The 25554-nt window shown below is 37.6% G+C and overlaps 3 protein-coding genes across 4 annotated transcripts; 1 reads left to right on the top strand and 2 right to left on the bottom strand.

Annotated features, from left to right (window-relative positions):
* The first annotated feature begins 32 nt into the window (after window positions 1–32).
* On the top strand, window positions 33–17017 carry LOC128263310 (protein pinocchio). 2 transcript variants are annotated; one of them, XM_052998290.1, is made up of 5 exons: window positions 33–170; window positions 868–1099; window positions 13717–13789; window positions 14518–14767; window positions 15745–17017. In XM_052998290.1, the coding sequence occupies exons 2-5, from the start codon at window positions 868–870 to the stop codon at window positions 15946–15948; spliced, it is 759 nt and encodes a 252-aa protein (XP_052854250.1). In that variant the 5' UTR covers window positions 33–170; the 3' UTR covers window positions 15949–17017. The 2 variants fall into 2 exon arrangements, with proteins under 2 accessions (XP_052854250.1, XP_052854251.1); XM_052998291.1 differs by lacking the exons at window positions 33–170; window positions 868–1099 and adding an exon at window positions 12162–12656.
* Window positions 17018–17040: 23 nt separating this feature from the next.
* LOC128263309 (uncharacterized) lies at window positions 17041–19533 on the bottom strand. Its single transcript, XM_052998289.1, has 4 exons — window positions 19225–19533; window positions 18245–18542; window positions 17980–18186; window positions 17041–17923 (listed from the first exon to the last, which is right to left on the bottom strand). The coding sequence occupies exons 1-4, from the start codon at window positions 19531–19533 to the stop codon at window positions 17799–17801; spliced, it is 939 nt and encodes a 312-aa protein (XP_052854249.1). The 3' UTR covers window positions 17041–17798.
* A 157-nt stretch (window positions 19534–19690) lies between these two features.
* Window positions 19691–25235, bottom strand: LOC128263307 (uncharacterized). Its single transcript, XM_052998287.1, has 7 exons — window positions 24015–25235; window positions 23012–23472; window positions 22761–22955; window positions 21959–22092; window positions 21071–21581; window positions 20299–20715; window positions 19691–19891 (listed from the first exon to the last, which is right to left on the bottom strand). The coding sequence occupies exons 1-7, from the start codon at window positions 25186–25188 to the stop codon at window positions 19754–19756; spliced, it is 3030 nt and encodes a 1009-aa protein (XP_052854247.1). The 5' UTR covers window positions 25189–25235; the 3' UTR covers window positions 19691–19753.
* Window positions 25236–25554: the final 319 nt, after the last annotated feature.

Raw genomic sequence — 25554 nt, forward strand, 5'->3', positions numbered from 1 at the left:
CCGAATTTTCGTCTGGCAGCACTGACCCGAAGCTGCCACCCTTTGGTGAGCAAGAAGAAGACCGAGCTATTTGTTTTTTTCGTACAAGAGCCACTTGGAGAAGAATTGTGCTTTAATTTGGCAATTTACGTTTATGCTGGTTAACTGAGGTGTGGGTGGATTATTTAAAAGTGAGTAAAACTATTGTGATAATACAGGTAACGCCGATGTGAGGTCTTTTCGATGCACAAACACACGCATGCACTTTGGGGGCCAAACAAAATTTGCAAATGCAAAAGCAATAACAAAAGTAACAACATTAAGCGAATGCAATTGCCACACTCATATGTACAAATGCATATTGTATATATAGCCTTCACCCAAATAAAATGCATCTTGCGTCTATTGATTTGCATGTGGCATATATGAGGTGTTGCAGGAAATTTAGGTGTGTTAGTGTGTGAGTGTGCAACAGCTGGAATCCTCATTTCCCCCTCCCCCCTTTGAGAATCCCCCACTTTATGGGGTTTATCCAATTAACCTGGTTAATCATCATAAGTTTGCACTTTGAGCCACGTGTGTAGTTGGCTATTTGCATAGCAGCACGTATGCTTGTATTTTCCAAACCTTCTTGAAAAGGGGAGGGGGAGTAGGGTGAATTCGTGTTAAAAAAATTTGTTTGTGGTTTTTTTTTGACGAAACAGTTGAAATATATTCTTAAATACCAATGGGTATACTAAAGTGTGACATTTAAAGAATATTTTGTAAATTTTCATGGTGAAATATATATAATAAAATGGCAACGGCAGCAATTACCTTGGAGCATCTTTTGCCTAACAAAAAAAATTTTTTTTAATTACCAACAATATTTTTTTCCCTCAAAAACAGATGAAAACGGGCAGCAACAACAATCACATCTCCGCCAGCAGCAGCAGCAACAACAACAACTCATTGATGCAACAACAACATCAACAACAACGCACAACAACTTCCGTATCCGTTTCGGGGATTTCCATTGGAACATCATCTCAAATTGTCACCGAGTGGGAGGATGGCATTATCTTCGATGTCGATGATCCCGACTTTTGTAATCTAGCGGCAGACAAGCTGAACTTCATAGGTGACTACTAAAAAGGCATATAATTAGCCCCACCGATTATATATATTAATAGTCTAGACATGAGGAGTAATCTATGATTTCTTTACGATTAGCCCCGGAGAATTCCTTCATTCAAGAGGCGGAAAATGTTTTGCACCTTTGTACCAGCTGCAGTGGCTTATCGCCCAGCGGTTTTTCCCGTATTTTCGTGTCTAAACGAGCGGAAACTGCCATACACTTTTATTAATGCCAATACTTCGGCTTTATCGTCGAGTGTCCAGTTGATAAGGGCCATATATATATATAAACAAGGGCCATCAATTATACAACACAGAAATAGAAACACTCTGTCTTCCCAAAGGAGTTCCACTTAAAATTAGGCGAATTCTATGCTGTTTTTAGAATGTATATCCCAGGAAAAATTGGGGTAACCATATCAATAACCTTTTGAAACAGTGAGCAATTGCTTTGCCCGTCCGTTTATCTGCAAACTGATTAGCCGTACAAGCTAGTCGTGCGACTCGCCTATTCACACGTTTCGCTTGCCACCCAGACCCAGAATTCAGCGGGCCAATTCACGCGTTTGTCATGTGACTCCGGATCGAATCAAGCTTCTTCTTCTCCTTCACCGGCTAACCGGCTGAGAAATGGGTGCCAAAAGAGTGTGCAAATATGTCCGATGGCCCAACAATGTGAGTGGAATTTTTCTCAATTTTTGGTCAACAATAACAAATTGGCGGATTATGGCTAGCGTGAGCTGTTTTTTTTTTGCATGCAATTACGGCACGTGTCGCTCGTTAAAGGCTTCTACGGAATAGTGCTTATAGAGGTGGTTTCATGACCCCCAACCTTCCATGAATATTGCGTGTGAACCAACCATGAATGTGGAAATTATGTCCCTTTTCCGGTCTTAAGTGGGCCAGTTATGGAAAGGAAAACTTTTTGAGTAACTGGTGGAAGTAGTTTGATGGGATTTTATGTCTTTAATTCATGACTGTTTTTTAACTACATTCTTTAATGGTATTTTACTATTAAGAGGGTTACTTTCTTCAGTAGTTAAGTTTAGTTTCTTGGCTCTTGCCGATTGTGTTGAAGAAAAGGAACTACTTTGTTTGATTTTGATGTCTCCAAGTTATGACTATTGTTTAACTACATTCATAGAATTTTACTATAAAAAAGTTATCTTTCTTTAGAAGTTAATCCCTTTAATAAGTCTTGTTTCTTGGCTCTAACTTCTCTAATCCAAATTGTATATGCGATACATATTTAAGCGACAATATTTTCAGTTTCAGGGAAGAGAAAGTTAAGGCAGCATTCGTACATTTGCCTGTTACAAACTATCAAGCTTAGCTCGCATATTTGCCAATGATTAGCATATTGCATCAGACTATTTGCAATCAGCTTTGTCGTCTGCCAAAGTTACACAGTTTCAGTTCACGTTTTGATGTTGTAAGCGTTTTAAATGAATCAGAGAATTTGCAGTCAATCAAGCTAGTTGAAAGCGATTTATCCGAGCTATTTATAGGACCATATAGTTAGCTTTATCTTCGTGACTCACTCATATTAGATTTGATCTTTCTCCTCAGCAAACATTGCGGTATAGAACTTATCATGATAGATGTCATGGAATTTTATTATCTTAACTGATCGCTCTTGTGCTTATCTCGTGTTGAATCGGCTTGAGTCATCCGATGTCCGATGTCTAGACCCGGCTATTCCTTATACAAAATTAATTATAATTTTTTTGGAGCGGTGGGAAGCGTTTGTAGTAGAATACACATTGGCAGCTCGCTGGCATGTGCGCTTGCATAAGCGTTTTGTTTGCATAAAATGCTTATTAAAACGTTATGGCAATTTTTGTTTAAAAATAAAACGGTTTTCGATTTCGCAATGTCTCTGTCTGTCTGTCTGTCCGTTTGTCAGTCTGTGTTTTTATGTTCCCATGCTCATTATAGAACGAAACGCCACGCGCAGTCCGTTCACGGTTTTGTTTCAATTTGTCGACTATTTGAGCGATAAGTCTCGCTTGAAATTGCGCAGCAGCCGGAGACGAGGTTCTCCAATCTCTCCCTCGGAAACTGAAAAACATTGGAGTGTGGAAGTGTGCTGGTCGGCACAGGTATAGTATTATGCCTTGTCGTGATGGAAAGTGCCCAAATGCAATCCGATCTGCCAGCTTTGACTTCTGAGCGGGATCTGGCGCCGGGCTTTGTGGTCTGGAGCTGGAACCACCAGTTAAAGGCGGCTCCAGATGGTCCTCAACCGATTCGCTTGGGACGCAACCGGTTCGAGGCTGACTGCCTGCCGTTTCCCCGTTTATAATCCAAACACAGGGAGAAATGATCACCAATTGTATTACTTCTAAGAACCATGAGTAATGATTGTGCTGTGATGAGCATACACTTGGAATTTAAATGATTTCTATTAAACTTTGTTCGTTTTGATACGGGTTCTGGTTTAATAACTTCTTAAAAACAAGAGTGTGTCATAGAACTGTGTTATTAATTCAAGGAACAGAAGAATAATGACTGTGTTTAATTGAACTTAGATTATGTTTATCCTGCGTTTATATTTATTTATATGGAATTTATATAGAACCTTCATAATTAATGATTTATTGAATGTAGTATTACAAAGCAACAGACAACATCACCAAAGTTGGTCACACAATTCACTTATAAGCATAGTGTTTTTAATAACTCATTCAGGCCGCTTCTCAAGGAGTTTAACATGTATTATATAGCATCTAAATAGAATTTAGAACGAAGTGATAAGGTGAAATAAAATAAAACCCAGATGGCAACAGAATACTAATCTATAGTTACATATATTTTTGTGTTCTGTAAAGTTATAAACCACTCAACTTGGAGAGGCCCGTCCGTTTGATCGTTGGGTGTGTCCGTATGTCCGTATGTCCGTGTGTCTAGGATTGATTTCAATTCGAATTCCGCCCGTTCATTCATTCATTGTGCTGGCTGGCTGGCTTCGTTCTTATTTATTAATTTACAATTTTAGCACACACAAGCGAGCACATATAGTATATAGTATGTAGAAAGAACCCTTGCCTTGCCGGCCACTACGGCAGTCGTAATCGGTTCAAACCGGTACCGGTTGTGTATATGTTTACACTGGGCAAATGTTCCGTGCGACGCAAATCTAACTGAGAAGTACCATATAGCCGTATAGCGAATATAGCCATATAGTATTCAGTCAACGATGCTGATGACGACGTTGACAGATCTGGCGACGTCAGTTAGTCGCTCGCGCCACTTTATTGACTAAATATACCCCCTCGAATTGTAGTAAAATTCCCGCCGATTTGCATCACAAACGGTAGTAGTCGTCATAAAGATAGTAATCTAGGGGCTAAAACCCTAACTCTTGCGATCTTTACTACGAAAATAAACCTTTGTCCTTATTGTGCATTGGCTATTTTGTAACTCAAAGATAAACAAGCCAATTTGTTCCCAAATCAAATAATAAACTTTTATTTGAAAATTACATAAAAAATCGCACTTTTCTGAAAGCTATTTTGTAACTCAAAAATCAATAAGCAAATTTATTGCTAAATCCCATAATAAACATTTACTTTATTCAACCGAAATTACATAAAACATTTTAAGGCCCAAAGATAAGAGTCTGGAGTCAGCAACAGTCTTCTTTAGAAAAATACTAATCTCATGTTCTGCAGAATTGCGAGAATAGGTATAGGTACATATATAATTAATTAAAACCCCATTTAAGGGGAAACCTTTGAGCTGATAATGAGTTTATTAAATAGAAAACTTAATTAAACTAAAATACCTGGAAGTGCTGAGCCACATATAAACATATAATGTAGCTAACATTTCACATTATCAAACAAGTTTCTTTATTGTCACTTCATTTATTAGTGCTCGCATTTCGAAATGACTTGCCTGAGAAAATTAAACACCCCAAACCAGATCAAACTGAACTCTTCCTTAGTTGAATTCCAAGTTCATTATTAAATGAGCAAATGTAGAACCTTTGTCTATTAACGAAACCCGTTTGTTTGCTAGCCATGTGGATGCTAAAAATTAATTAAATATTGTCCATGGCGCAAAAGTCTAAGATTCGAAGTTCATAAATTCATTGAGCAAATTTAAAGCGAAACCAGATTGAACTGAACCCAATCTGTGAGGGGAATCTTTCAGTTTGATAGTCCCCTGTGGAAATCTGCCGTGTCACGAGTAATTAACAACGTGTTGCATTATGCAAATTGCTAATTAGGTGTTCTCCAGACTTCCACAAGTGTTAATTGTCGCACGCCAAACGAAACCGCAGACCTTTTCCCTATAATATATTTTACTCAGTTGTGTTCTAGTTTTTCGATTGCGGATTGCGCACTTTGCCCCTGCGGTTGGGATTTTTGCAAAACCACGATTTTGCGTTGCAAATAGTACCTTGAACTAGTGTTCAATGTGCCGGGTTTTGTTTGTGCAATACAATCCCATTGGGGAAAGTTCCGGGCATTGTTTTTATAATGATCCCAGGTCCAGAAAACAAATTGGAAAAACAAAAACATGTTTCTAGGCTGTTCCATTTGGCTTCCCACTAACTCAACTCAGTCTGAAATTATCACAAATTATCACAAATTAGATATCGTGGTTTTAGGAAGAAATGTTATATGGTATATGGCCTAGGCAAGCCTAATATAAACAACGATTTTTAATTAGTTTCATATAGTTTCCCAGTAGTTTTGCCTGCCATTAAAATATATGTTACATTATGTGATCTGTGGTTTTGTATTTATTCAGTGGGACGTTGCATGACTTGGCGTTTCGAATTAAAAAAGCTTAGGAAAGTGTTTATTACAGGGAAATATAAACTTTTTAAACTAAACAATACTACTGAACTTTATAAGTTTATATTAAAAGGAAAAAAACTGCTATTTATTCCTAGTTTTTGCAGGCTAATGAAAGAATCTTAAATGTTTTGTTTCTACCTAATAAGTTAATAACTACTTCGTCGGAATATAACTTCTGCGAATTTCCGGGGATTCCAGTTATTGTATTTTAAAACAATAGAGTCGATAAACCATATTAAGTTTAATGAGTCTTTACTGATATTGCTTGCTATAGGTATTAATTAGCTTAATTAACACAACATTTTAGGTGTAATGTTACATAAGGATTGAAAGATAAAAGATTTCTTATCGAAATAGTTCAAGGAAAAATACTATCTTTGTAATACATCGTTCCTAGAACCTACCCTATTATTCTTACGTATAGTCCTTTTGATCTAATCAGGTAAGCGATTTTATCACCCATCATTGCAATCCAGTTTAGTGAAGCTTACGTACGAAATGTGTATATAATAGTGAGACGGTTCAGACATAATGAAACGAGATCTATAAATATTAAAAGAGGCGTCATTAAACCTGAATAGAACACGTTCTATTTTTAAAGATATTTATAGCAAATTGGTTTTCCCAATATAGATAATATTGTAGATCAAGCTGATGCCGTCCCTATAAATATCAGTATTTATATGTTTTTGTAAGCATAAATAGGTTTTTATAATATAGAAAATGTTTAACATTAAACTTAATTAAGAAATAGGTTTTTTTTGATATGGAAAAAAATTGTAGATCAAGCTCATGCACTCTCTATAAATATAAGAAATTGTTTATATATGTTTTTATAGTATAAAAAATGTTATACATTAATTATGAAATAGGTTTTCTCAATATAGATAATATTGTAGAGCAAGCTAATGTCCTAATTATAAACATAATAAATTATTTATTAGCATAAATCCAAATAAAGTTAAAACCCTCACTTTAAATATTAGTTATATTTGAGAAATTCGAAGTAAATATGTGGTTTGATAAATGCAAAAATGTAGTACACTCATTTAAGTAGTCAGGCAATAACTCATTCATTGAGGAATGCAGCTCCATTTCTGTGGGCGAATTACACATTTCCAGGGCCAGGGTCACGTACAACAAACCAGAGCTCAATGAGACCCACCTTCTTGGGGGTTTTTTCAGTCATGGACAGGGTCTCGCATTGACTTCGCAACCAATATCAGTCATCAGCTATATAGAACGCTGAGAGCTGTATATATATACATTCGTAAATATAAATATTGTAACGACGCCGTGAGATAACATGTCATAGACCTATTTATAGGAGATTTTCGTATTGCTCATTTAGGAATGATCTGTTTATCAGTCACGGTATGCTAAAAAAAATTACGTGGGATGGCTTACACAACAACCCATGGAAATAAGTATTCCCCAAAGGGGGTCAAAGGTCAGGGTCGTTCGTCGCCATTCTAATTGCCCTTGTCAACAGTTTCGTCTGGCGAATCTTTCCGATCGAGTGTTGAGTTGATAGAGTCTCGAATGCTAAGTGCACTTATCTGGCCTGTGATTATATACATAGTGGAGAAGCCATATAGCCACTTTCGTTGGATTATGCCCAGACAAAGTCACGCCCCGTTTTGGCAGTTTACCCCGATATTTCTGTGTGGGTACTTTTCCCCCATTAATTAAGTAAACGCTTTTCATAGGTTGGAATTCCGATTTCGGTTTTTGTTTACACTTGAACGGCGAAGCTCGAGAGGGAATCCCATGGAACGGGTACTGGTTTGTCGCATTCGCATTCGAGCGAACTCATTAGCATCCACATGTGATGATGGAAGCAATGCTCTGAACCGAAGATCAATTTGATGAGAAACGTGTGGCGCTGCTGACTGGCCAAAAAACCAGAGTCATAGAGTCGTTCCCCATAACTCTAATGAATCAGCCGCCCACAAGTTCGATATTCAAAATATATAAATATATATTTATCAAAAACAAAACAAAGCCGCGCTTCTTCTGTTATCTTTTTTTGGGGCTGGGTTTGGTTGGTTCCTGATTTCCCCCTTTTGCAATTGACGTCAAGCCGTGGTCGCCTTTGTTTTTGCATTTGTGCTGTATGTTTACACACCCATAATAACAATAATTAACAGCCACTTTCAGGAGCAGCTTTGTTTGCGTAGCTGCAAAACAAAACTGTTCAAAAAACAGAGCTCAAACTGAAGCTAGAGACTGGCGGCCAGGCCAAATAATCCAAAAGAGGAAGCGCATGTCTTCAAGCAGCACTTGAGCACTGTGGTTATGCATATTTCCATTGAGGGGGGTAACTGTCTTGGCAAACACAAAACTATAGTTATGGCATATGTGAAACTGCAGTACACTCAGTTCAGGCTGCGTAAATAATGTCTTTTGAGCTGTATTGATAACAGCAGGCGAAGTGAACTAGCTACTCTTTTAGTTTAACTCTGGAAAAAAAATGCCTTTTTCAAAACATTTTTGTTTATTTTATTTTAATTAATATCCCAAGCTTATGCTTATATTTGTAGCGGTAGTCAAATTGAATTGTAATTACTTACTTATTTTAACAAGCATCGAAAACTATAATTTGTTACTAACACTCTTAACCAAGATATACATTTAATATTTTTGATAGATTTATTTGATAATGGCTTTTTGAGCGATCTTTTTATTACTGAATTTTAAATTTTCTTATTTGTTTTTATTTTTTTATAAGAATTTTAAAGAGAGTAAAACATTTTTATTCCCTCTCTCTTAATAAACTTTTTATTTTATTTTATTAATTTTAAAACTATCAAATAAATCTTTAAATATAGATTTAAAGAAAAAATCAAGTAAAATCAGTTTTCAAAGTCTTGCCCAAGATAATCTAAAACTAATGAAAAGAGTCATAGATCAAACCTTAAGCTATTTTAAACGATAGTTAAGTGTGCAATTAAGTCAGGCTGTTTATTTATGTCTATTAAATCAATTCAAAAAACTCGCCACAAGTGCTAATTTAAAAATTTAATTATGAATAACAAACAAATGATGAATTTCATAGATAGGAATTCCAGGGGAACTCTATGCACACTTGGGAAAATAACAATCAGGTTTAAATATATTGCAAAGGGCTTTTCGCCAATAGCAGTGCGTAAAAAAAATCTATTTAAAAATGTCAAATAATAAATACTAGAATAACAGCCCTCAATAAACGTATATTTACGATATTCAATCTATTGATATTGTTGATTGTACCTTTTGTCGGTGTATAAATCAAGCGATAAGATAGAAAACTGTTACTCCAGATCATCCGCTTGTGAAATACATTTGTTTATATATATTCGATCGTACAGGCTTCTGAAAAATTACGTTTTCGGGACAAAAGACTGGATATTTATAGAGCGAAATCGATATAAACCAATTTGCAATTGGATTGGCTTTCGAGGAAGAGTATAAAAATAAACACACGACGGCGTGGGCACTTAATACGTTTTTAAAAGGTTTGCAAAATATTGTTTAAATATTGTTATTTCGGACTAATATCCTCACGTTGTCTGACGCAATTTCCGCTGAGGTGAGGTGGTACTGTCTCTTTTGTGTGAGCTTCTCAGGCAATTGCCGTGCGACCTTCTGCGATGACAATGGTCCCCCGATTTCATCTCCACACTGAAAACTAAAGTGCCGCAAAACGATCGTGGTCATTATGCAATTACCCAATATTATACAGTATAATACCCCAAATTATGGCAGTCATCAGTTTAATGTATTTTTTACGCATCGCTTATTGTAATTCGAAAATTTTTCTGCGCACTAAAACCATTAAAAGCAATCATATAGCTAATTATTAAAAGATTTTTTTGGGTAGAACCAAATACAGTTCGTGAATTGCTTATTATAAATTAATATTGATTTATACAGTACGTATATAATTCTATGTTAACATTTCGATTTTAAGAACCAATCCTTAAAATACAATATTAATAAGAAAGAATAAGTTTTCTTAAAATTATATGATTTGTTTTTAGTATAGTTTGGTATTGATCTTCTAGGTTTATTGACGAGAACCTAATACAGTTATAGATTTTCCAAGTACAAATTCGTATAAATTTATCCAGTATATATCGGGTTCTGTTTTTTTCCGTGCACAGAAGTAAGAAACTGCGCCTCGACAAAAGTTGAATGCCAGTGAAAAGCGTGCCCGGATTGCGAGGGTTTCGTTCTTGCTTTCTAAATAAACATTAATTGTTTATACTATGTATAGTACGATGTTCCCAAGTTTATGTGTGCTTGTGTATGACTTGTCAGTTGACCGTCGCCTCTGACGCTGAATTGCATTAATTTGGCGAGGGTCGTCGCTTGGATTTGGCTTTGGCTTTGGCTTTGGTTCGTCTCTGATTTTGGTTTTGAATTTTGGGCTTTAACTTTGCTCGGGGAGCTCCCTTTTCGTTTGGGTTGGCGTAATTTGAAACGCCTTTAAAAGCAAAGCGCGCACGCCTTGGATCTCAGCTCATATGCATAAGTTGTTAAGCTGGGTCTAGCTGCACTTTGGCAACCATTATTTTACCTATTAACATGCTAACGTTAGCTAAAATTTCCATTCCGGCAGAATGATAGCCCCCCGGGAGTCACCTCGCCTTCTTATTATATTTTATTTTATGGGTTTCACCATTACACTTTTTTACATTTTGTGGCAGAGGCACGCGCATTGCTAAAACAAAAAAAAAAGTTTGCTGATAAGATTACTTCTACATTGATAAGCGAAAAATGGTGTGTGTGTATATTTATGGTGGGGAAATATTCGAGGAGAAAAAATAAGTCTTTCAGCATGATATTGTCATCTTGATATGATTAAATATCTATTTTTGCAAGCACACTTATAAAATTTTCACTTACAAGTTATTATGATCATTTAAAACCATTGAAATCGATCAATTTGTAAATATTGTTGTGTCAGTTATTAATACATTGAATATTTTTTAGAAATAACATGTTATTTTACAGATTAAGACCATTGTAATTAGCAGAAAAACACCTCCTGATGGAAATTTCCGTTGGCTCATTTGAGGATCTAGTTATTAGGGATGCTTTTTACCTGCACACTTTCCGAGGATCATATCTTCCAAATACCTCTCTCTGTCGCCTGTCCATTCACTATGATCTTCCACCTGCTGCCGCTGTTTTCACGGACACGGACCTAAGAACCCAAACCCGAACCCGAATTCGAACCCGTAACCGTCCCTGTCCTTGCCTGGCGCTCTACCTGTCGTAGCGTGAAATGATTTGTTATTCAAATGAAATGCCGTCGAACGTCGATTCTTCTGACGGTTGCCAGGGGGCATGTTGTTTTGCGGTCTTCTTGGACATGCGTCAATAACCGGCAGGCGATTACACCTAGTCGATGTACTATAGTGTCCGTCCGGTCAATGTGTCGTATACGTACTGCCCGGCAGATGGGGCGTATGGAGGAGGTATAAGAGGTAATGTAGGGGTGCCCGCCCGCTGCGCTTGACCGTTAAATGTGCTCGTTCTCTCTCTTTTACTCGTTATCTGGATTGACACCCCTTAGTTGTAGAGTAGTAGATGTATATTGTATTCGAGAAAACCTTGTAACAATTATGAAATAGAGTAGATTCACAATCTTGTATGCAAAGATGACAATATCTTTAAGAGCTTGAGATTTTGGATTGAAATTGCTTGCTTTAAATAACAGTAAGAAGAAATATTCAATGCGTTTACAATTTAACTTAATTTTGTAAGGAGTTACATATTTTATTAAGCTGTAACATTTGTAAAAATAGATTTCTTATTTTGTATCACAAACCTAAAGAAAGCTATCATAATTTATATTTGCATTTGCTAAAGAGCGCCAGAAGATAGACTTTAAATTTCGTAATCAGAAAACGAGTGCCGGGTATCCCATAGTCGAGACACTCGCTACTTCCCCTACTGTTTTGTTTTCTTATCTCTCGTTCTCTTTGGTTCACCAAGAGAACCGCTCCTGTTGCCAACTACCGCTAATTTTTGTTAGCATCTGACTTTGTTTTGGCATTTTGCTTGTGATTTACCCCCCGTTAATGTTTATTACGAGTTTTGCACGCCACTCGACATCGTTCTGTTTTGTTTTTTTCTTTCTGTTTTTTTTTTTTTGCAGTTCGTTAGCTTTGCTTTGTCATCCGATGCGAGCAATATCACTCGCTCGCTCTCCCACTCGCAAAACTCTCCCTCTCTCGCTGCTTCGATCGCCTATAAAAGCGGGGCGATTTCAGCGAGCGCCGTTCATTTGAGTTTCGCGGTTCGACGTGCTAGCCCACTTTTGGTCTTTCGGCTCTGGAGAAAACTATTCGTATCTGGTGAAAATCCATTTTGATCCCCAGCAACTCAGTTCAGTTTCGCTTCCCAAGTCCAACTATAAAAGTGCGCTGTAGTCGCTGTCAAAACAATTGCATTCAAGAGATATAAACTTTATTATTGCTGCAAATTGCATTTTCATGAGCTAACTGTCTCGCATCGCGTGTGAAAAGTTGCAAAAAATAACAAAACAATTGCCAACGGTTAATGCTAATATCCAGGCAATTTAAAACAAAAGTAATTTGATTTTCTGGCTTACGCAAGGCCAACTACAATTACCAACTGCAGCAACAGCAACAAATCAAATAAAACAACAGGCAGTAATCCCAATTTGGATTTATTAATAGCGCTGAAAAAATAAAAAAAAAAGACAACAACTGTTTTGCCGTAAATAACACAACAAATGTAAGTATTTCCGTGCCTAAAATAACTGAACAAAAAAATGAAGCGCCTCGTTTTTGTGCGGCTGGGAGTGTGTGTGCCCTTCTATAAATAAATAAAATCAAATTAAATGCAACTAGTTGTGTGTGAGGCACACAATATGCTCGCTCGGATAATTTACAGCAATTTCGTATTTGCGCCGTTGCCGTTGCTGAAAATTGCCCCCTCAGTAAAGTAGTCGGCATTCAAACCGAATTGCAGGGGCAGCCTAGCTGAGCTGCAAACCACATCCCAGACTATACTGCATGTTTTTATGTGTTTATTTTGGGCACGTCTCAATGATTATACTTTCTCGATAGGAGCCAGCTAAACATAGAACGTCCGAAGACTGGCCGCATAACAACGCAGAACATTTATTTATTTATTTATTATGATGCCAGGCCAGGCCAGCAGTCATGTGCCCGCCTTGCCAACAAAGATTTTTCTTTTTTTGGCAACTTTGCCAAAATCGTGGCGACAATGTAGACACAGGTCGTATAAATATAGTATAGTATATGCATTATAGGCAGTATTCCCCGCTTGGAGACACAAGCAATTAACGTTCCGCTTCCAATTCCAAATAATTCGCACATTAAAGTTTTTTAATTGTCCGTCGCCTAAACAATTGAAACTACAACACAACACACAGAGATGACGCATTTTGATCAGAGTGATCGGCGGCCTCGCAGTGTGTTTATGGTGCTTTCAACCGGATTTCAGCGGTTCGTGGACCGCACGCTCCACCTTCAGTTTCCCAACCCCAACACGAATAGTTGTTGATTTTAGCCAAGAATGTCGTCCGAGTTTGCTGGCTGGAAAATGAAATATACAAGCATCAATCTATATATTTGACCACATTTGAATTGATCTTCCGTTTTAGTACCAGTACAGTCAAGCTCTGACATTTGAGTCACGCACCTGTACAACAAGCTCGTTTACCTTCGCCGGCGAAGCATTGAACCCTCTGTTTCTGTTGTTACCTTGTTACATTTTTTTTTTGTTAAATTTTAAACTTAATTGTATACCATTTTCCTACGCTTTGCAGTGCCATCAACAGCCAATATGTCGATCGCTAGTGTTCACGGTCCCCAAATCGCCGACATCTGCAGTCCCTTGTCGTAAGTATATTGAATTTTCAAATTTAGATGCCCATATCTATATACATCTCGCGCACTCATGAATCATTTTAGCTGGAAGTAGTGATTCGTTTCGTTTCCGTTTCGCATTTGCTAAAATTCGCTGTAAACAAATGTCAGGGTTAATTTCGAGGGGGTAAACGCATGAATTCGGTGGCTCATTCATGAGTTTAGCAATCTTATCATGGCTAGCGGCTAGGGTGCAGAGTACACAGCCGCAATTCCAATTCCAACACCATTTCCATTCGATACAATACAATACAATACAATACAATACAGAAACGCAGCTGCAATTTGGCCACGACTTTGGCCCATTAATGAAGGGGGCCATGCGCCTGTGTTTGTATACAACCAGCCATATATTATACACATATAGTCGCGTTCGTATCATTATCATTTCGCTTTTTGGGGCCGCACAAAGCACAAAAGCCAGCCCCGTCGCCATCGCTCACATGATCGGGCGAAAGTCTCGCCGTAGAGTCGTCGTCGTCGTAGTCGCTAGTGATTGCCCTCGTCCCGATCTTCATCCCTCCCCCCCCCAGCTCCCAAGATCCCATACCGGCACGCAGTTCATTATCATAATCACGCCAGCGCATGCCGCCATCGCCAACGCCACCGCCACCCACTTGGCAAGGTCACGGTTGCCCGACGCCAGCCATTACTATGATTACTAATCAAGAATTCCCCGCTCCGGCCTTAATCTCTTGCAGGCATCATAATCTGGGTCTGTCCGCCTCGCTGCCAGATCTGGTGGGAAGTCCCCTGGAGATCAGCATGGACAATGTGCTGACCATAGAGGAGCTGCGCCAGCACATGGGCTCCTGCTTCACCTGCGGCGTCTCCTGGACGGATGACCACGTGTCCCTCGACTGCAGCGAATGCGGTGGCTACAGCCTGGAGCGTCCTTGCCCCCTCTGCGATGGCCAGTGCGGTGTCCAATGGAAACGTGACTTTGCCATGGTGAGTTCAAGTCTCTAAGTGAATGTCAACATAACTGAAACTAAAGCCTGGATTTCCTGAATTAATCTCTAGTCATAAGTTAAATGCCTATATCTTGTCTTGTCAAATTGTTGGTAACTTGAATTAATTTATATGTCTTCCCTTGTCGAACTTTCCATAACTCAAACTAAAGCCTAGATTTCCTCGATTTATCAATCGTCATTATTGAAATTTCTTTATCTCAAATTAATTGTTTGCTTTGCCAAGTCGTTTCTATTAGTGCCATTTTGATAGATATACTAATTTCTTGCGAGTACAAAAAAATGAAATCGATAATAATTGACAAAAGTTAATATACATAACAGATTTGAATAATTGACAAAAAGTTAATATACATAACTGCTTTGAATAATGGACAAAAAATTTAATATACATAACATCTACGGTTGACACCTCAACATTTTGTTGATAAGTCAATACAAATACAAATATGCAATGAAAGCTGGTACCTAACATTGAGAACAGAGAACTTTTGGTGGATTATTTAAACAAATGTTTTTTAAGAGAATATAATAACACTACGCCTTAAGTTAAATGAAATATATCCAATGAAAACATAACCAAAATCATTAAATTGTTTCAAGAAACTCAATAAAATATAAAATGGTTTTCTTAAATTTATTTTAATGAAATATATATAATAAAAATTTGACCAATATTTTGGTTTAAATGAAATATTTCAAATGAAAATAAAACAAAAAACATTTTATTTCGTTTTCCATAAAATTTGAAATTGTTTTATTTTTGTTTAATTTTAATAAGATTGTTTTCCTTTTTGCTCATGCTTTCAATTACTAGTTACCTTTTTGTTGTTAACCTTTAGCTAGCTTTATATAAATAAATAAATAAAATATCCAGTGTTTGAGTTATACAAATTCAACTGAATTTATTTATTTTTGCTTACATAAACTAAACAATTTCCTTTTCTTTCCTTACAGTCGCATGCCTGCAGTCAAGCTCGCTGGGTGGGCGTGTGCATCAGCTATCCGGAAGCGGTGGCCGGAGTCCAGTTGCCCGTTGGAGCTGGAGCTGCCACCTCGTGTGCCGCCGCCGCTGCGAATCAACTGCGTTTGGCCCAGGAGCTGTGCTCCCGCCTGGAACAGCTGTCCACATCGACGGCGAGCAAAAGCGGTCGCCACTAGAGTTCCTTTCCGACAGCCAGACTGCAAAAACACACACACACGCCTCCACATCGGCCACACCTCCACCTCCACCAAAACCATTCATCCGGATAGCAGATAGCAAACAGCTGGAGAACAGCTCCACCTCCACACGAAAAACACACAGTCTGTCACCCGTAATTTAGGGCCTAATTGCTAAGCTTTTTAGTTGTTAGTTTTTATTGTGTTGTGCAGCGTTTGTATCTCTTTATATTTTTTATTTTTGCACAATTTTCTTTTTCGTTCGTTTGTTCGTTGTGTGAGAAATGCAAATTGTTTAGCAGTTAAGTTAGTTCCTTTTGTCTACTTTTTAAACGGCACCATATTTGTTTGCACACACACACACTCACCTGACCTATTCTATCAAGGAAAAGACTTCTTTCTGCTTAGACTTAAGCCGAGTTTAGGCATTGCAGTGATAAAGGTGATATTAGCCAGAAAGAATCGTGAACAAAAATAGTGAATTTATAATGATGTAGCAAAATGTAGCTAACGTCTAACACACACACACACACACAAAACCACCCGTGTAATCGTGTAGAGATTGTTGTTAACAATTTAGTTAGTTAGTTGTTGTTGCTTTTTGCCTTGTGTCAAAGCTTGTTCGAAGCGAGGAGATCCACGAGCACAGATCAAAGTTAACTTTGATGGTGCATACGGATGGCGCAACAAAGAATCTTCCATATTGCATAAATGCTCAACAAAGTAACTATCGGTTTGGATTGAAACAGTCAATACAGTCTCTTCAAAAGGGGAAAGCGAAAGCGCGTCGTTGCAAAATTAAAGATGTAAGAACACACGCACAAGGAAACAATTAAAAAGCATTACTCAAAAAGTTGAAGATTTTCTGTGAAAATCCATATGACAAGTAGAAGTTTATACCTAATATATACACCTATATATATAAATATATATTATATACCATATAAAACTGCATACAATATACATAAATCTAAATATATATATATTTTTAATGTAGAGATATGTTTTGTAAAAAGACAATGGCATATTTTTAAAATTAAAACTTAAACTATGCAAAAATCAAAACAAATGTATTCTAATTAATGCCAGATTGTGAGATTCTCTGTTGTCAAGGCGTATTATCAGCCTCGCTTAACCTGTAAGCCTGAATCTAATCAGCATTTATGACTACCAGGTGGGCAAAGCCGACATCACCTGCCGCGCTAAATGATGGGTAAATAATGTGTAGGCTTCTGGGATTCTCGCCAATTAATGTGACATCTTTTTTAGTCGTCGTAAGCGGGATTTCACCTGCTTTCTGGTGAATTTATCACCCTTTGTTCGCGTAAGGGGCACAGATTTCGGATTTCAGATTTCATCATTTTCTTTGCGGGTTTCCTCGAAACGAGAAGACACCAACTCTCGATTTGTATTTCTGGTTTTTATTTCGTTTAATCGCTTTCATTACGGTTATTGCCCGGGAAGCCTCTTTGATGTACCCCACATTGCCGGCATTACCTGCTATTATCATTTCTGGGAATACATTTTATCGGCTTGCTGAAAGCTGTTCCCTTATCATCGAGCATTGCAGTTATTACACACTTAATAACTGGTTTATGGATTTTAAATCACTACTTTTCTATCTGATTATTGGGTTGTATCTTTGACAGTGTTCTACTTCCTATTTTTGCTGAACATATTTTAAAATGCAAGGCTTTTCTTGTATTTAAAGTTAATTTGCTTGTAATTTGCTTTTGGCGATAAACTTTTTACAATACCAAAAACCATACCTAAAATTGATTATTAAATACTATAATTTACTAAGTTCCTTTTAATAGTGAATTCTAATTTCTGTTCCAAATAAACTTCCTTCAATAAGTTTTGGTACGATTTTTGGCCAAACAACAACAGAGATTGCGACTCCGAGTTTTGCAACTTCTCCTCCGCTGGCGGGCATACCAAACTGGAGTATTGAGTGACACAAGACTACTTTCAGCTAAAAATATCAATCAAATATAAGAATACTTAATAAACAATTTTAGAATTACTTACATTTCTGTGCCGGATCCAGTTCAGTGTCGGGAGAAGCCTCTGTCAAGGGCATGTGGGCCTGAAGCTCCTCTAAAAGCTCCGTCAGCTCATCCGAGTCCTTGGCAATGCTGCACAGCTCCTCCTGCTGGAAATCGGGATTTATTTGCTTGCACAACAGGAATTGACTAATGACGTTGCCGAGATTCGAGGGAGCAGTTCGTGAAGGAGCTAAATAGCAACATAAACCATTAAAATATGAACTTATTTTATTATTCCCCTTGCCAACCATAGTAGTCAGTCATATCGAGGGGCACCAGTTGGATCAAACGATGACTCTTGATCAGTTCATGCTGAAATTGCTGGGTAAGATGAAAAAGCAGTGTCAAGTGCATCCTTTCGCTGGGACTGCCCAAACAATGTCGTGGCTGTGGAGTGATCAAATGGGAGGTGTGCTTGCAGGCATCCACACAGTTCCTTCTCAACTTTCTGATCTTCTCGCGCAGCTCTGGAGAATCCCTGGCCTGTCCTATGAATATGAGCATCTCCCGGAATTGGGCCACATGGCAGTTAATTTCGGTAATGAGCTGGGAAAGCCAAATATATTATTTAAGGAAAAACATAAGAAGGTGTCAACCTTTGATTAAATTAGATAATTAAATTGAGTTTGGCTTAGTTTAAGTCTACAATAGTAGTAATGTCTACACTGTTAAAAATGTATTATAGTATTTAATACCCAATTTAAACAATGTTGCTTCAATTTTCATGCACTGAGGCTTTTAGTTAGTTTAAATAAGGAAATTTCTTTTTGGGATTGTATGCTACCCAAGACATCGTAAAAGAAAAATTCAAAAAAAATACTTCCAAAAAAATGGCCTACAACAATCTCGAAAATAGAATTTTAGCTGAAAAAAAATTTGTAAAAACTCTTTTTTTAGCGGATTAACAAAAAAAGTTATGAGTCAGCAGTCTAAAACAGTAAGTTTCTGAAAATTTGTGTTTAATTTAAAAAATTTTAAATTTAAAACGAATAGAACATATTTTTTTTCTATTAATTTAAGAACTTTCATATTAAGTATTATGCATTGTATTTATTGTTATGATACAAACAACATTTAATTTAAATATAAAATATATATGATATATGATTATGATATAAACACATTTAATTTAAATGTTATGTATGCAATTTTGAACATTAAGTTCAAATATTTATTTCTACTAATTCCTTTCTTTAACAGACATCAATGGAGGGTGTGCAAAACGTACCTTCTGGGGATCCCTGGAGGGCAGCAGCAGTTGGGGCAGATAAATGGACAGTCGATGGGCAATTATGGTGGAGTTCCTGATGGCCAGAGCCGTGCTGCTGGCCACACAGGCCGTTGGCTTCTCCTCCAGGACAGCCGATGAGCAGATGCCACCTGCATGGGCCATGTTTGGATGCCGACTGCAGCGCCGTTTTTTAAGCATCCTCGGATGTGTTCTATAAAAAGCCAGGACTTGGCGACTGCAGTGTGTGTGGTTGTGTATTGGGCGGACTGGTCTTATGTAAGCAAATTGCTGGTGCCCCTGTCTCATTACCTTGTGTCAACAAGTCACGCCAGCTAAACAGCAACAAATGAGCCTCGTAGCGACAAAAAAAAGAAACTGAGTAATAAAGCCAAACCACAAAACCCCACACCGTTCCACTTTCATTTTGATGAAGCCACTATGAACAGAGCAGAGCATTCTGGCTGCTTTGGACTTTATGGGTTTTCGAAACACACACACACACACACACACAATATATATACAATCTCTACCCGCCTGACAGCGTTTCCTCCAAAATGTCCTCGGTCAACTGACCAGGTGCATCGATATACAAGTCAACGGCATCGTAGTCAAAGGCATCCAGTTCCTCGTAGATCATAAGGTCTTCAATCGAACGGTTGGGCTCCTAAAAAGGGAATATTATTATATAGTAGTATTAAAAATGAAACATGCTGGTGGTTCTTTATTGTCAAACCCCTACAATTTTAGCTAAATTTGAAATTTTACTATATTTTTTATTGGGCATTTTTTGAAGTATAACTATTTAACAACAAAGTTGAAAAAGATTATATCCCATAATTAAAGGCTTTTTTATATCAATTTTTTGTTTACCTTAAATAATTGAAAATGTATTGTTTCGTATAACCAAATCATTGAAATGATAAGAAATTAGCAAGTAATTTGTATTGTTATTCAATATTAATTTGCATTTAATAAATACTTTTAAATATATGCACTTATAGATAAATTTATTTATTTATCACTCTTAAGCATAACTTTTCTATTATTCTATTATGTAGTATGTGGACTTACTATTTTGGCGTACTTCCAGCACTCGATGGCCTTATAGTTGTCGCCCAGTCGCAGGTTGATCAATGCCAGGAATCCCCAAACGTTGGGCACATGTGTATCAATCCGGGTGGATTTGGCAAAGCACTGGAGGGCCATCTCCAAGTGATCCAATTTGTAATAAGCTTTTCCTATCATATAGTCTGCCACGACGGTCAGCAACTCTCCGGCGAACGTAAAGTTCAGGGCTTCGATGCATTTATGGTAGTCGCCCAGTTCATAGGATATATATCCGAGGCGCAATCTGCTCAACTCGAAGTAGTCACGTTCATTGACCTCTGGAGGTGGCAGGGTCAAACAGCATTCGTAGTAGAGAGCCGCTTCTTCCAGATTTCCTCGGTAATACTCCACATTTCCATTGACCTGAGCATTCATGGCGGCCTTAAAAAGTTATGTTTTTACTACGCTCAGAAAATCAAGTTCATAAATATTTAAAAAAATCGTATTTAAAGGATTAAACTAAAAGTGAAGCATTATACATACTTAAGTGTAAGCTTTGAAATCTATTTCAAAAATATTTAAAAGGAGTTTTAAAAATATTAAACATGAATTTATAAGAAAACAAAAATCGCAATGAGTAAAGAATTTTGGATTTACTGCGATTTTTACCAGTGAAAAAATGTTGGCTCGTTTTAAAGGCCATGTCTTAACCTTAAGGTCCTTAAAGTATGAATTTTTGTAAATCAAAGTATTTTTTTCTGATTGTAGGGTGTCACGATATTCAGGAAAATCATACCAATTGATCAGCTCCCTCTTCTTCTCCAAATTCAAAGCTCTGTGGCACAAAGTCCTCATCCAGTTGGTTGAGCATCAGAGCCAACTGAGTGTTGATCATATATCGATCCGCATCCCTAACCAGATGCTCCACGGTGGCAAAAACAACCTGAGCAAATTCGTAGAGTCCCAGGCGCACAAAGATCTTGAAGACGTCGTAGATGAGGCTTCCTCGACTGGATGGAAATGTGATGTTCAGGGATAGGAAGAGACCCCAAAGGCTGTGAGGAGCCTCGGACTTGCTGACCTTGCTGGTGGAATGCTGATCCTCGAATCGCCAGCGGGCGAAAGCACATCCCGGTTCGTACTTAAATCGTTTGTAATAACAGTATAGCAGGATCCAGGCATCCTGCTGTCGAGGATTCTTCTCAGCATAGCTGGTAATGCTCTTCAACAGACACTCCGTGCAATCAGCTGATGTTTCCGGATTATCGCGAGTGTCCACATAGTTGATGTACAATTTAATCCAGCCCCTGTGAATGCCCTTCGATATCAGTTCTTTGTATTTATTTATTTATTAAAATGCTTAAATTTTTCATAGTATGACAATTATGACTTAGAAGTAATTATGCTACTCACTAAACTTATTTTTAAAGAACATTAACAACAGGCAAGAAAATTATATTATATGCATAAATATGAATTTATTTATTTATTCTTACTGATAGGCAAATTGTACAGTATTAACAAAATGCCTTAATATTTTGATGATTTTTATTATGATCTTAAATTTAAATATATTAACTTTAGTATTGTTTATATTTTAGTGTGTTTTCTTTTTAAATTACCATTTTTAGTAATTTGATTATATTTAAAATTTATTTGGGATAATTAATAGGCTGGTGCTTACGCAAAATATTCATGGGCATCCGCCAGGTGATTCTTATTAAAGTAGAGCTTAGCTTTGTCCAGTTCTCCACGCTCCATGTTCGCGATAAGCATGTAGAACCAAAAGCGTTCGTCCGAAGGAAACTCGGTGGTAGCCTGTATATGAAAATAATTTAAAATTATAATAGATTTTAAAATAGGTCAACAATTAGCTTTTAAAATTTTTCGAAGCGGCCTTTTCCAAACCAGTTATGTTCAATTGTCGATGTCTAATTTAATAAACGAACATTTAGATAACACACCCTCAACAGTCATAATGATTAATTGTTTACTTCCGAATTCGTTCATTCATAACTTTATCAGTTTATCATTACCGGGAAGGTACAAAATCTAATCAAATTAGCGTACAGCTTATGTGATTCACTTACAGGTTTATATGAAGCCATATTCACTTCCGTTTATATTATAAACAAATATTCCAACGGAAATGTATTACAAATTAAATTTTTATATGACTTGAATTTAATCGATTACTTAACTTATGTTTGCTAATAAAAAAGTGAATAAAAAACAACAGCCTATAAATTGGCATGATTCAGTCTTTAAATTTAGCTGAATGACTGTTATAGAAATTACATGTTGAATCTTGAAATCAAAATAGATAAATACGTAAAACTTACTTTCAAAGAAAAAACTAACTTTCCAATTAAACTAAAAGCCTGCAGCTTAGTTTTTTTTATAAAAAAGTTAGTAATAGTCTGGCTGGTCACAAAAAGTAATCAAAAGTGTTCAATGAATCAGACTGTTGTGAATCAAAAACTGACCTTCTCAAGCAAAAGATTGCCCAGGCTGTCATCATTCACTAAACTTAGTAACTTGATGGTGTTCAAGTAGTCGATGATTCGCTCTATTTGAATATGCTTATTGACTGAATAATTTTCAAAGCCTTCGTTCTCAATTTTCTCCACAATGGAATGGATACGAGGTTCTAAATCGTTGTAGGCCGTACTGCAGAGATTCTAAAGGAATATATTTTTATTTATAATATATAATTTATATATTATAATCCACTTACCGCAAATTCCACATTTGTCGAAGTGGGAGTCCTCGTATTGTAGACACTGCCCACCAATTTCATCAGGATATTGGTCAAGTTTTGAACGGCACAGCAAAAGTGTTGCTTTTTATCCTCGACCTTCATCACCTTCTTGTCGATAATGAAAGCTATGCAATCCCGGATGAATTTGTCGAAGCGGGCGTAGGATTCCATTTGGATTTCAGAAAGTGTCAGCGCTTTATGGGCATTGTAGGGAGCATCGCAGAAGAGCAGGCGATTCTGGCGAATGAAGCTATCGCGGAACACTTTAAGTTCCTTGTAGATCTCCCCAATCGGCGCTAAAAGGCACAATTTGATAATGGCGAACGTGGGCAGCACTCTTTGGCGTTCCAAACTCTTCACGCTGCCCTCGCTTATCTGCTTTTTGGCCTTTAGCTTTCCCAGGTAGTCCAGCTGGACAGCGAACCTCATGTTTTGCACTGTTTGAAATGGATTTAATGGTAGAGTAAATACTTTATCAAGACTACTGCCTTTGAAGATACCAGCTACTCATAATATCATGAATATCGAATGTGCCACAGAAATATATAGAATTCCTAACCACTTATAAACTGTTAAAAAACTGAAATAGTAAAAATAAATATCTGACTATTGTATACAAAATTTTTTAAAATAATAATAATAAATGAAATATTAAAATATTTGTATTAATGCCAATTATATTTGTTTTCAATGCATTAAAAAATGAAAGTCAAATATACAAATATTTAAATTGAGTATGAAATAAATAAAATTCAAGGTTGCCAACTAAAAGATACCCCCTACTTATACACATAAATATTTTTATATCATATAGATTTATATCTTAATATAATCTTTAATATAATAATTGCCTTATAGACAATATTTTTGGATATCTATGTTTCCCTTTTTTATAACTATTTGAAGTCTCATTCCTCTGGCATTTATTGTATTCAACATCTTATTGGCTTGTTCAATCTGATCAATTATCTAAACTCACCGCCCGGAAAGGCCATTATAGAGGGATCCAGAACGCCCTGGAAAACTTTCTGTGGCTTGGCGGTGCCATGCAGACTTTGGAACACCTCCACTGCCAGGACATATTGCTGACAGGTGATGGCAAGCGACAGGATGTCGGCCATCTTCTGTGTGAGGATGAAGCGGTGGAAGGAGTTGCAGACGAGTGCCTCGTCCACCACCTGCTCGATTTCCTCAAAGTCCACGGTGAGGCCCTCGGAGTAGAACAGTTCCGAGAAGATGCGATGCATTTCCACCTCCATGGCGGACTTCAAGCCGGTCACGTTCCAAGGACACACTCGCTGCCGGAAGGACTCGAAGACATGGTGATTATCCTGCGTGCCGATCACCTTTCGCTCCAAATTCCCGAATTCACAGAGCGGAATGAATGTGTAGTCATTGCGTTCACTGGGCAGTCGGGAACGAAAACTCAGGCGAACCCTTAAGGATTCCAGATCCAGAATATAATCCTCTTTCAAATTGTAGATGCTCTCAAAGGTCACGAAGGTCATGTTGGTGAAGGTCAACATTTTGGCAATGGGCAGTAGGGTATAGAGATGCCACTCCGTGTGAACGGTGCATCTCAGTTCATTGGACACATCCGGCATGGGATAAAGAAAGAGTTGCTCACTGATCATGCTGCGTCGATGGCCAAACAACTTGATCACGTCCAGATAGCCCACACATAGAAGTTGCAGCTTCATTGTCTCCGTTGTTTCTATCGCAGAAGAAACGAAATCGGAGTCCACGGAGTCCAGATTGTCTGCATCCTCCTCCTCCAACATTTCGTCCTCTGTTTCGTCCAACAAAAAGTCACCCGTACCGGGAAACACCCTCATATAAAATTGAATCAGGAGGGGATTGTCCGCCGCATGATTGATCCTGTCCACATTGTCCTGCTGGAAGATCAACGTGAATGTGGGCTTGCCGTAGAACTCGCCCTGCACTATAATTCCATCCGTGTTGTAGTGCTCATCGCATTTGACGATCAAACTGTCTCCTTGACTGATGTGAATCTCGAGTGGATGCCGCGTTTGCGGCAGATTGCTGATCCTGGCAAGTTGGATGTACAGGAAGACATTCGGCGGCTGTGGATGGTTGCCCAGGTCCTCTTCCGGTTTAACTGCCGCGCCCTTTTTCCCCTTTTTTGGCGCCATTTTTCATTCAAACTTTTGAATTGTGTTTATTTTTGAACTCTAACGGAAAAGTCGTTGGCAACGAGCGAGGGCTGGTTAATATAATACCAAGCAGGCTAAATAATACCAAACAAGTTTCGTTGGCAACAATCAGGGCTGGTGGTAAATATTGCCAAGCAGTTTAAATAATACGAAGAAAGTGTTCTCTAATTGCCGACATGTATGTTAAAGGGAAGTTTTTAAAAACTGTTCACAGTTTCGTTAAGCCTTCGACGTAGTTATTTGAAACAGATGGGAAACAAGTACTTTACAGTGCATTTTGCAGTATATATGTAGTATTTTTTGCTTGCCCGCCCTGGTCTCCCAATCAGCTGTTCAACGGCGCAA

Source organism: Drosophila gunungcola, unplaced genomic scaffold, assembly GCF_025200985.1.
Source record: "Drosophila gunungcola strain Sukarami unplaced genomic scaffold, Dgunungcola_SK_2 000001F, whole genome shotgun sequence".
NCBI classification, from domain to species: Eukaryota; Metazoa; Arthropoda; class Insecta; order Diptera; family Drosophilidae; genus Drosophila; species Drosophila gunungcola.

Bases quoted from the DNA above. Each gene is read 5' to 3' on its own strand.
- LOC128263310 (XM_052998290.1), top strand. From the start codon at position 868: ATGAAAACGGGCAGCAACAACAATCACATCTCCGCCAGCAGCAGCAGC. The intron at 13,790-14,517 runs GTAAGTATATTG...AATCTCTTGCAG, and splicing joins GACATCTGCAGTCCCTTGTC to GCATCATAATCTGGGTCTGT. The intron at 14,768-15,744 runs GTGAGTTCAAGT...CTTTCCTTACAG, and splicing joins GGAAACGTGACTTTGCCATG to TCGCATGCCTGCAGTCAAGC.
- LOC128263309 (XM_052998289.1), bottom strand. From the start codon at position 19,533: ATGAGACAGGGGCACCAGCAATTTGCTTACATAAGACCAGTCCGCCCA. The intron at 18,543-19,224 runs GTACGTTTTGCA...TGGCTTTCCCAG, and splicing joins CCTCCAGGGATCCCCAGAAG to CTCATTACCGAAATTAACTG. The intron at 18,187-18,244 runs GTTGGCAAGGGG...GTTGCTATTTAG, and splicing joins CGATATGACTGACTACTATG to CTCCTTCACGAACTGCTCCC.
- LOC128263307 (XM_052998287.1), bottom strand. From the start codon at position 25,188: ATGGCGCCAAAAAAGGGGAAAAAGGGCGCGGCAGTTAAACCGGAAGAG. The intron at 22,093-22,760 runs GTCAGTTTTTGA...TTTCATATACAG, and splicing joins GCAATCTTTTGCTTGAGAAG to GCTACCACCGAGTTTCCTTC. The intron at 19,892-20,298 runs GTAAGTCCACAT...TTCCCTTTTTAG, and splicing joins GCTGGAAGTACGCCAAAATA to GAGCCCAACCGTTCGATTGA.